Source organism: Anopheles ziemanni, chromosome X (genome assembly GCF_943734765.1).
Source record: "Anopheles ziemanni chromosome X, idAnoZiCoDA_A2_x.2, whole genome shotgun sequence".
NCBI lineage: Eukaryota > Metazoa > Arthropoda > Insecta > Diptera > Culicidae > Anopheles > Anopheles ziemanni.
Genome location: NC_080707.1, coordinates 1596927 through 1608555, shown reverse-complemented (window position 1 = coordinate 1608555; position 11629 = coordinate 1596927). Strand labels below are relative to the sequence as shown.

The window sequence follows — 11629 nt, the reverse complement described above, 5'->3', positions numbered from 1 at the left end:
ACTGCGAGCCTCTTCACGTGAGAACACTGCGCACGCTGCTTTCGTCATAGACGGCTTACTTGTTATATTCTTACCCTCACGATTATCACTATTGTACTTCCTAATCCTATGGAGGACTAATTCCGCGGAAGGCTACTGGTAAATCCGATCCATTATCTCTGGAGCGGGCTCAGCGAATGTATAAGAAATTGGTGTAGGTTCTAGTAATACTTGGTTTTCGAGCTCGATGCCCGTACGAGGTGGGGCCCATCATCAGTGGGCAAGCTCGCCAGGTTCGTAGGAATGCCTCCAGATGTCGACCAGACACACGGACGAGTGGAACCGGTAGAACATGATCAGTGGCAGGGACAGGTGGTTCAGGATGGACCACAGTACGTCCCCGTAGTAGTCGTAGCTGCAAAGCGGGAGGGAGAGAGAGAGAGGGAGATTTCACCAATTAGCCATCGCAGCTCCGTAACCATGTTCGGAAACCTCCGACTACGTACCGCTCGTCACCAAAGTCGCCCGTTTTGACGGCGAACGTGTAGTAGATCCAGAGCGACACGTTCGCGATGGTCATGAACGTTACCAGCTCCTTGCCCGGCTTCTTCTTCTGCAGCTCCTCGGTGTTGGAGCAGCGCCGCAGGGCGTCGCATATCCAGGGCGTCTGCAGCAGCACCTGGACGATCTGCGTGAACACGATGAAGCCGTTCAGGATGGAGCTGTTCTCGAACGCCGGTATCATGCTGAACAGCGTCTCGGAGAAGAACGCCGGTATGGCGATGAACAGCAGCACGTCGTCGAGGCGCGAGATCGGGTGCGGATTGATGTCGAGCTTGGACGTCTGGAAGTAGGCGGCGACGGTCGCGAGGATCATGATACCGAGGACCGTCACCTCGAAGATACCGTCCAGCAGAATGCCCGTGTCGCGGTAGTCACTGCAAAGACAAGGAGAGAGCTTTAGGTGGTGTGCACTATCTCCAGGATGGTACTGGTTGAGGAAACCTACTCGTCTCTGGAGGCGATGTGGAACAGTATGATGACGACGATGGTGGCGACGACCAGGATGAGACCGGCGAACAGACCCCGACTGGCGTGCTGACAGTCACCGTACACGACCAGCCGGGTCTTCACCTGCGCCTCGTGATCGAGCGTATCGTCGCAATGATCGCTGCATTCGCTTTTGCCGTCAAAGTCGAGCACACTGCCTCCACCCTTGGAGACGTGGTCACCGTGCACACTGCCGTGCCCGTGGTGTGACCCGCCATGCCCCCGGTGTCCCTTGACCGTGATCTTTTTCGGGCACTTGCTGATGTTGGCGTAAATCATGTACAGCAGCCCCACGATCAGGATATTGAACTCGATTACGAAGGGGTATAGGTAGGGTGAGAAGGACGCCAGCACCTGGTTGAGCTCCTCCGGGCCTGGGCAGTCGCCTGGCGCGAGCATGGACGAGTCCCGCTCTTGCCTGCCTACCTCCGCCTCCGAGTAGGTGGAGTTCTCGCCGATCGAGTAGTCGTCGTAGTAGGACTGCTTGATGCGAATCGCTACCACCGTCTCGCGCACAATCGTCAGCACCCAGAAGGCGAGCGCGGTGCCGATGGCGTGCATGATACCGAACCGGGCCAGTCCCCGGTAGCGGTTGATGACAATGTTTGCGTACTTCCAGAAGAAGAATATCAAAAAGAGACAGTATACGAGGAAGAGCACCTCCATCGCGATGGTGGTGTTCGACGCGCACTGGGCCCACTTGCCATCGCGGCTGTTCATCAGGATGCCCTGGTAGGAGAGCAGTAGCACCGAGTGGATGAGCAGCCCGAAGCAGAACCAGGTCGCGCCGAGCTTCAGGTAGATGATCTCCCCGTGACGCCCCGTCACGAAGCAGTAGTCGTGCGGGATTGGCTTCAGCGGTGCCATCTGCCAGGCCGCCGGTTCCACCACACCGTTTGCGCTCGCTGTGCCCAGCTCCAACACCCCGCCCGCCGACCCGTTGTTCAGCGCTGCCCTTCGCTGTAGTTCCTCCTCGTACAGCTCGCGCCTCCTCTGCAGCTCCAGCAGCGCCTTCTGGGCGCGCCACACGTACAGCCGGATGTCCACGTACAGGAACACGAAGTAGATGATGCCGGTCGCGACCATGTAGAGCGCGAACACCTCCGCCAGCGGGTAGCGCGCGTTGTTCTCCACCGCGTCGGTGATGAACGCGATCAGGCCGAACACGATGAGGAACAGCGCGTAGCTGATGCCGGTGACGCCGGCCAGGTAGCGGCGGGTGAACTTGGACTTCTCCTCCGGCGTCGAGGGCGGCGGGATGTGGTGTTCGCTCGACTGGTGCGTCGTCGCCGCGATGGACGGCTGGTAGGAGACGGCGCGGATGATCGGAGGAGGCCGGCCGCCGACGGAGTACACCGACGCCGGCCGCTTTTGATAGGTGGTTGGGGTTGATGGCGGTGCGTCCGCATCCTGCGGCTCCTCGATCTCGATCGACGGTACCGTCAGCATCATCGGGTTTACATTCTGCAACCATAGGAGTTGAACCATAGGAGGCGTCGTTAAGCGATTCCACGAAATATAGCAACCTCTTATCTCGGACTAGCACATTGAATTTAATTACTTTCTCGCCCACCCGAACGATGTGTGGATGTTCTAATTGATATTTCTAATCCATTCGCCCAGTTCCCGCACCCCCTCCCCCCCCCGTCACTCCTTGGACCGTCGCCTACGAAACCACAGGAAATTAAAGTCGAGTAAAAGGCTTGGTCCGAGCTGGAGAAGCCTGGTATTTCGATCGGAAACTGCTTGATACACTGTGTTCATCCCCATCCAGCCCCTCTCACCCACCACCACCGGGGAGGGGTTTTTTTTCTTCCCCCCCCCCCCCCCCCCCTCCCCCATCGGCTCAGACAAAACACACTCACAACCCCGGCACAATCCAGGATGAAACAGTTCATTAGGTTGCTGAAGGCTCACTGGAGCGCAAGTTATCGTTTTTCCGCTATTTTACCTTACGCCTCCCGAGCCCCGTACACCATCTTTCCCAACGAACACGAGAGATGGACGGCAGCAAACTCCCTCCATCCCACCATCCTTGGGAAGCTTCGTCCCATCGACGCCGCAAAGGGTTCCTTTAGATTTCCAATCAACTGTTAAATTGCGCACACGGCGCGACTCCACGGACCAGACGACTCACACGCGGGCTGGAGGGAGGGGGGGGGGGGGGTGTAAAACCCGGCCACCGATGTTGCCCACCCGAGGCCCTTTGATAATTGAAGCACGGCTAATCCACCGGCGCTCGGGTTATACTTAGCGACGCTAGGAAAACCCCATGCATACCGGGGCCCTTTCATCTATCCAGAGGGTCTGCGGGGTGGAGGGGGGGGGGGGGAGGGGGACACGTGTCCGCTTGTGGTGAAGCAAAACCGGCACCGGAAAGAGAGACTCCTCCAAAATAAAAACCAAGGAGTGCGCCTCGAACCGGATGACAGGTGAAGGTGTTTCGAAATCTATATATATAAACAACCAATGTGTTTTGGGGGGAACTGGCGGCGATTTCGGGAGGAACACGGTGGCGCGCTTACCTGGGCTTGGCTGGGCACCGACGCAGGCTCGGGGCCGGCCTCGATGTCGCCGTTCGTCGCTGTTGAGAGCATGTCGACTCAGGACACTGCACGGTACTGAACTGAGGCGAACTCCGGCAGCGCCGATGGCCTGAAGGTGACTACCAGTCACGCGATGCTTCCGCCCCCCTGCTTCAGTGGTGCTCCTCCTTCCTCCTTCTCCTCCTCCGCGCGTGAGTAATGTACGCAGCCTTTAACGGAGGGGTAGGGAGTTCGGGGGGGTTGTCGCCTCTTGTCCGAGTCCGACCGATCCGCCAGTGTCTGTACCGCTGCTGCGAACGCGGGTGCTGCGCATTTATTTATCCATCGACCGGAACTCGAATGCCCGATGCACCCCCGGAGGCTCTGACCGCACACCTCGTCCCCGGTGGGGCCGCTCGCGATGACTGACGGAAGCATCAGCTGGTCAACCCCGCCGGGTTCTACCCCGTACACACTCGTGCGAGAGGGCGGGTGGGGTGGCGAGAAAATCCCTTTTTAGCCGGGTTCCCCCCTTCGAGCCTCGAGCGATAAGATCTGGGGCCCAAGCTGATTAGAGGCGCGTCGAGATCGATGAAATGACGGCGAAAAGACGCACTAGCTCACCTCACCGTCCCCACCGTTGGGAAGGTGGCTTAAGATAGCGGGTGGCCCAACACCCGGGGGCCACGGGGTTGGCGGGATATATTAAGCTCGATTACGCTGATTTATTTGCCCACTCCGAAACAAAATCCGCGCAACCCCGAAAACCCGGGAAGCCAATCGTAATGACACTCGTCACGAATCACTGCTAATTGATTGCTGACCAATAAATTAACGAAATCCGCACACACCCTACCCCTTCCTCCTCAATTGCGACGCAAGGTTCTCGAAACCTCTCGCGCAAATGTCGGCTGGAATGTCTGGAAGTCTGCCTCCAAGTGACGCATGTCCACAAGGGTAGTGTGTAACCAAACCGCACATGGAGGAAGTAATTGAGGCGATATTTATGCTCTCACCTTCCCACGCATGTTTTTTCCCCACTCCCTCCTCCTCACCCGGAACCCGTGTTGTGATTGCGGCGAGTTTTATGGCGGATCGGATTTACTCGGTGGCTCGTAAATCAAACCCAAACGGGGCGTCCAACTACTACTGGTCTGGGAGTTAATAACCCGCGTACCTGCAACTCGTGCAGCGCCTATACGAGGTATCGGAGATGTCGAACGCTGAGTCACACGTAAAGAGATTGACGCCTTCTCATTAGAAAAAAGCCAGCATAAAAGCCCACCGACGACCGACTTGCCTTACCCTCTTCCTTATTAAAAAGCCCACTTCTGGATGAGAGAGCAACTTTCAAACGGAAATGGCTATGTTTACTATGCCCTGGTGCCATCGACATCGCACGGAGGATTGTAATTATGCCAGGGCATTAATATTGCCCAGCACGGTTCAACTGTTTACCAATCAAACACCCGGGTCGAGGCGGAACGGGAACGTCAAATGGTGACATAAAAGTAGAACACCAGGCGCTACCAACACACCAATCGAACGGGCTCGGGCTTGGATGGGGATGACAATGTTCAATAAGTGAAAAGGCCAGTAGTGATGGTTCGCATTAGGAGAGGTTTACGTGATCCACTCTACCGGTTGGGGTCATCAAACCTGCCTTAATTTGTGGCCTTATGACATAAGACACCACACCAAGAGATGAAAGTGCTGTCCAGTGTGACACGAACACATATGGTAAACATTTCCCATCATAATCGGTTCATTTGTTCTTCCAATGCCAAGCAGCTTTTAAATAGTTTTGTAAATGTTGTGCAACAATACTATTCATATTTCCCTCAACTGATTTTCAAAAGTATTTTGATGATGTTTTAATTTAGCTTTTACCCACTTTAACATTGATTTTAAACATTTTCTATTCGCATACGTTTGTTTTCCATTCTTTTAAATACAGAAGCGCTTGCAAATGATGTTTGCTGTACGGTACGTTTGTTTGAAAATTGTTCAGTTTCACTTGAGCCAATTTTCAATACTAGGATTATACAGTTGCTCTGTTTTTCTCTTTTGCAACTTTAGAAAACTTTTACCCAAACAGATGCTATGTAATCTAAACTAATTTGCATATCCTTTTTTCGTTTTAATGGCAATTGTTGTGGGTCGCTTTTTCCTTTTAAATACCTCTTGTTGTTTTGGGTTTGTAAGTTTTACTAAAATGTATACCAGTACTTTCTTTGTAAATGTTGATTTCTTGTTAAAGCGATACTATCAACTCTACATCTGTGGCTATTCGAAACATTTACTTGTTTGTCATAAAAGTCGCATGACTTACCATGCATCGGCGTTCCGATTCAATTATTCACTACGAAAGCATTGAAGTTTGCATCAATGTTAGGGCCGTTTAATGCTGCGAGGAGGTTTCAATCATTTCGCCATGCAGGATATGGCCTAATTCGGTGTCGATGAAGTAAAACCGGCCCATTCTGTATCTGTGTTCCAACCTAAACAAGAAGAAATGAGCTCATGGAAAATGAAAGAAGGGGAAAAAAATACCGGTAGAGCGCGAGATATGCACTTTAATGTTGCTCTTCACAAGAAAACCCAAGGAGGGGGTGAGAGGGAGAAGGTGTGGTGGGCAGGGGGAGAGTTACAACCACATGGCGGATGGCGGAAAAGCGAACAGCTAGCCGGGACGGGACGGGACAGGGCCCGGGGGTTGCGGTCTCACCGCCCAAGTGATGTCCGATTTTCCGACTAAAAGCCGCCGCACCAGAAAACGGGGGTTGATGACAGGGGATGAGGGTGAGAGTGGTGGGGGGGGGGGGGGGGGGGTTCGGAAAAGGCGACGAAGCGTGCGTCACTTTGGTCGCAAGGATAATGCAACCGGTGGTGTTGGCCCTGACCGCCCACAGGTGCTGTCCACTGCTACTGATGCTGCTACTGATGCTGCTGTGTTCTGCCCCCCGAGGGACTTGTTTGTTCTGTGTTTTCCAAACCCCCTCCCCCCCTGCCTTCCTCACCCCCACCCCTACACCACACGGGTTTTTGTTTGAAAGCGCACAACATCAATCAATTCCATTGGAATATTGCTGCTCCTAATTGAATTTCCCATCGAATCGATAAGGGAAACAAACGGTTGGTGGTGGGTGGAAGGGGGGGGGGGGGTGGGGGGTTTGAGGGAGTGGAAGGTTGTGTTTCTCCCCGGGGTGGACGCCGGAGGGTTCGGCTCGGGCCTCCCGGGGGCAACCGGAAGCGTGCGTTAAGAGTGCAAAAAGGTGTCCCCCTCGCCCCCCCCCCCCCCCCTCCCCCTTCCCACCGTGGTAGGCTTTGGGAGTGACATCGGCTTTTCCTGAAATGCTGCTGGATGCTGCTGGTGCTGCTGTCAACAGTTGCCATCGATGACGTTGATGACGACGACGTCGACGACGAGCCTGCTGATGATGATGATGTTTGCTACACGACACGACAGCACACTTTGTTACTGTTATGAGAACCCGGCGTTATCTTTTGTGCCACACCCTCCTCCCTCCCTCCCCACCCTCCCTCCCGGCACCGGCATTCACTCCTCAAGCGCGCTGTCGATGATTAACTTCATTGCACCTCCCAAACCAGCGACGCCTCCATGTCCTCAGAAGGCGGGGGGGGAGAAAAGGGGTCTGGTGCATGGCGAAAGGTATGCTGTTAGGCGCTTTCCCACTCACTTTCCTTTTCCCTACCTCTACCTCTCTCTCTCTCTTTCTCTGTCACTCTGCCAAAGTTTTCCGCCGTATACGTCCGCCGAGCGTGCACCGAAGTCTCCGACCGTCCAGGTCCGAAGGGTGGATGCCAGATACATTACAACCTGGTTGAATTAATTCAATTTGGAGTGAATAAAAGATTTTTAATTGAATTCTAAATTAAATTTTCGTGATCGAACTCGACGCACAGATCACTCGGAAGAAGGCGGGGGGAGGGAGGGGGAAGGATGAAGGGAGTGGAGTGATGGCGAGCACTAGCACTGTGTTTTGCCTTTCCAATGCATGTTTTGCACTTTTTTGTACCTTTTTCCCTTTTTCCCATTTCGCTTTTTGTTGTTGTTGCCTGCTGCGAAGCTATTCTCTCTCTGAACGACACATGGAAATACGCACAAACACACACACGCACGCACGCACACACCATTTCACCACAAGGACTGCCTCGTACCTTACTCTCGGTCTCGGTTAGGACGAAAGGACAACAGGTTGTAGGGGAATGTGTTCTCATAAATACCCTCCCAAAAAGGGAAAACATAACTCCTTTGAACAGCTACATTGTTGTTTGCAAAAACACAGTGTTATCACAAGCTCTGTCAATTTGACACCCTTTGTGTCGCTGAGGTGTGATGTTTGCGAAAGAAACGCACGAGAGTTTCCCGTGTTCAACCCTTCAAAGGTCCAAGTTTTTACTTGCGAGGGTTACCTACATGACAGTTTGCGCTGTCAGTTTAGCTCCAAAAATGTTGATAATGTTTTGCACAATTATTGTTTTCAGAAGGGAGTCTTGTGTCACAGTTGTGTACGTGTTGGTATAAAGTTTAGTAATGCAAATAATTATTGCACCGAAGGGATGCACTTTGGAACAGCTTCCCCTACGCGTATGACTCGTATGAAATGCAGTTGATAATTGAATTGTAATTCCACCGGAGAGTATGGGGGGTTCGAGGATTCCTTGCCAGCTTTCCCTACAGGTGTTTGCAATTTTTTTTTCTTCTTCCCGTAGTTGCTGTTTTTGCCTTGCTCAGTTCAATTATCCTGTCGTGTACGCCCTTCATCGCATCATACCCATGATTTATTACGGCGTTTAACAATTTCCACAACCGCGTTAAGGTGGAGACGAACCCGAACGTTCGGTGCGTTTCCGAATGAGTGTGTGTAGGGGGCTAGGAGGATGTGTAAGTGCGAAACTACCGGATTGCTTTCGCACTCCCGAACAATAGGGACCCCGACGAAACGCCGTTATGTCATTCCACTGAAGGGTTTAAATTGTTTGTTCTTGTTTGGTGATTCCAACATTTTAATTAAACGTCCGGCATTGAGCCCGAGATTTCTGCTCGCTCGTCGGTAGGCGGTTGGAACCTCTACACACCCGGATTGCAAATGGGTTGAATTCGCAATCATACTCTGTTCAATTTAAGTGCCCAAACATCCACTGAAGTACCCGCACTCTCTGCACGCTCCCAGACATTAGTTTATTGCTTTATTACACTTTATTTTATATGACCCTCTTGATTAGATGCCTTCGGAAGCTCGTCGATTATCCTGAGCGAAAGTGAAGTTTTATTGACGGCAATCGGGACATAACACTTCTTCCCAGACACTTCAAGGAAAATCTAGTCAATTACGACCGTAACGTTCCTCATACTTTCTCCCAGCCCCTAATTGGTTCCTAGTTCTCGAGCTGAACCAATTTTATGGCTCTTAAATTACCTACAAGCTGGATGTCAACACCTTTTAAGAGCTTTTCGTGCTCTGTGGACGTCCTGAATTCGTAAAGAATAAAAGTTTTCCTTCTAAAAATGGACCGAATATGTGTAACACACTTCTTCTGGGTTATTATTCGCAAATGTAAACAACATTAGGATGCTAAAACCATCGAGTGTGGATATACTTCAAGTAGAATTGATTATATCGACAATATTAAGCTATTCTCATTAGTTCGGTGAGGATACAACGAATAACTCCTACCATATTGCGTGAAAACGAATAACATGGAGGAAAGAGTACATGGTTCATCGAACAGCAAACGATGTACTTATTCTCTCAAACAACATGAACTATAGCTAAGGTGATAAAAACTCCTTGTTTTGAGAGTCTACTAGCCTTTTCCTTCCATTACAGTATCCTTAAGGATTCGACGTGAATCAAAGTTTAAAAGGCAAGCCTCAGTAGATGTTTCTAAATGTTAGATCAATTTGCGATTTGAAGCAACCTAAAGCTGGTGTTAACACATCGAATGCAGGAATTGGGATCTCATACTGAGTATCGTATGGCAAAAGAGTATCGAAGGTAGTATCCATTGCTAGTCCATTTATTGGAGACATGCAGTGAGGTTCTCCAAACAATTCAACTAGTTAAAAAATCCCGATTGGTCCCCGACAAAAGAGCGAAAGAAAATAACGAAGCAGTAAAACCCGCCCGGTCCCGTTAGCATACATCAATGGCAGCATCAACATTGATTTTACAACAGCAGCAGCAGCAGCCACATCTAGTTGACGTTCTTGCCGGTGTTTGTTTCAGTGTTTCAGATCCTCTTGATGTCGTCTCGTTCGTTCGCCCGAGGGGGAGAGGGGTTGGGGGGTTTAGGGGCGCAAACCCGGTGAGGTCATGCGTTGCAGCACACAATAAAGGGTACGCACGGGTGACGGCGGCCACCTTCACCAACCTGGGACCCCCGCCGCCCCATGGCCCCCCCGTCCCCACGACAATGGGAAACCGGTCGGAAAACCCCGTTCGGCCGTAAAACCAGGCGACCTGGTAACAATGTGTTTCAGGATAGGAGGAGGAGGAAAAAAAAAGCCAAAAAAGAAAACAAAATCTACATGTGCAATATTACCGTCCCGTCCCGTCGAACCACACCCCCCCCCCCCCACCCCTCTGAAAAACGCCCTGTTGCGGTGACAGGGTGCAGTTTGGCTGCCGATTGACTTGTACAGGCCGCACCGCACTGAAGAGTTTTGCTCGACATTTTGACAAGCCCCGAGGAGACGAAGCTGGATGGGAACGAGAAGCGGGGAAGGGTGCGTTGATGAAAGGAGGGGGGCACAGAAAAGCACAAAACAAAACACAAACGCACACAAGGAGAGATGAATGAAAAAAAGAATAAACAAACAAACAAACTATTGGTTAACAAATTAGCAAATTAAATTGTTGAAATGGATAAACACGAAAAACAAATTATTAAAATAAAAAGAGGTTTGACTAACTCCAAAAAAACGTAGTAAAGTAGAGCTATCTGGGATTAGTCGGGCATTAAATCCACCAAACCGATGGTGTCTCCCGATATCCACTGTTCCCGGTGTGATTATAAACAATATTTGCCTTGCGGTAGAATAAAAACAATTGTCATTTACTTCCATACCGGTTTGAACCGGTTTCGATGGATTTAATAGACACACAAGTCTGTTCATTGGTGGGCACAAATGGTTGTAGGGATCGTTTTGTTAAATGTGTCCATGGTCGCGACCCACTGTGCAACGAATGCTGCGATGCTGCGAACCCACTCAATGCTCGCTTGCGCAACGCCATTTACGGGCGCGTTTCGGCGCCACATATAAACCAACCCCTTTTCCCTATCGCCGGACCCTATCCGAAAATGAGTCGTCGACGACGGGGGCTTTGTAGTGGTCGCGCGTGGACCCCCTTTTTCGCGGCGGAAACCCCGCAACGGTGGCCGGAGGGGATCCGTTCCGGTTCACTGTGTCCGGCGATCGATGTGCGAGAAGCAGGGCAGGGAGGGGAGAGGGAGGGCAAGGCCGGTAACTGGCATCGGCGGATCGAAATCGAATTCGATCGGTGCGGCCTCGGAAACGGTGCGCGCCCGAGGCGTCGACGGCCCTTTTTCGGGTTGCACCCTCTGTTTTCTTTTTTTTTCATTTACCCCCTTACGCTTACCCAGTGCGCTTTTCTTCCGGCCGTGCCGCCCCCACACCACCCCCCGACCCGCCACGCTTCATTGTTTGGACCAGCCACCCTCCCTCACCTCGTCTTTCACTGCGACAACAATTAAAATAGCTCTTCATCCCGGCCCAACGAGGCATGGCCAGCTCCGTCAGTTGACGTTTTCCAGCTCCCGAATATATTAGGTTGCTTGTTTTCCCCCCCTTTTTTTCACACACCCCAACTCTCAACCCTTGACGATTGACATTCGGACCGAATTCCGAAACATTCCTTTGGATTTGGGCGGATGAAATCAGAAACAATCTAATCGCCATTGTTCATACAGCCAAAGTGACATTCCGTGTCAAACTAGTCAAAACTTGACGTTTATCAGGCGAAACATATACCAAAAACAATAGGCATAAACAATTGCACGCCTTTAAGTCGGTCGTCAACAAGCTT

At 51.5% G+C, this 11629-nt stretch overlaps 1 protein-coding gene across 1 annotated transcript; it reads right to left on the bottom strand.

Moving 5' to 3' along the window:
• Positions 1-252: 252 nt before the first annotated feature.
• On the bottom strand, positions 253-3626 carry LOC131290470 (proton channel OtopLc-like). Its single transcript, XM_058319620.1, has 4 exons — positions 3555-3626; positions 989-2493; positions 486-917; positions 253-394 (listed from the first exon to the last, which is right to left on the bottom strand). The coding sequence occupies exons 1-4, from the start codon at positions 3624-3626 to the stop codon at positions 253-255; spliced, it is 2151 nt and encodes a 716-aa protein (XP_058175603.1).
• Positions 3627-11629: the final 8003 nt, after the last annotated feature.

Coding starts and splice junctions, on each gene's coding strand:
- LOC131290470 (XM_058319620.1), bottom strand. CDS start 3,626: ATGCTCTCAACAGCGACGAACGGCGACATCGAGGCCGGCCCCGAGCCT. Junction 2,494..3,554: donor CGGTGCCCAGCCAAGCCCAG/GTAAGCGCGCCA, acceptor CTATGGTTGCAG/AATGTAAACCCGATGATGCT. Junction 918..988: donor CACATCGCCTCCAGAGACGA/GTAGGTTTCCTC, acceptor TTGTCTTTGCAG/TGACTACCGCGACACGGGCA.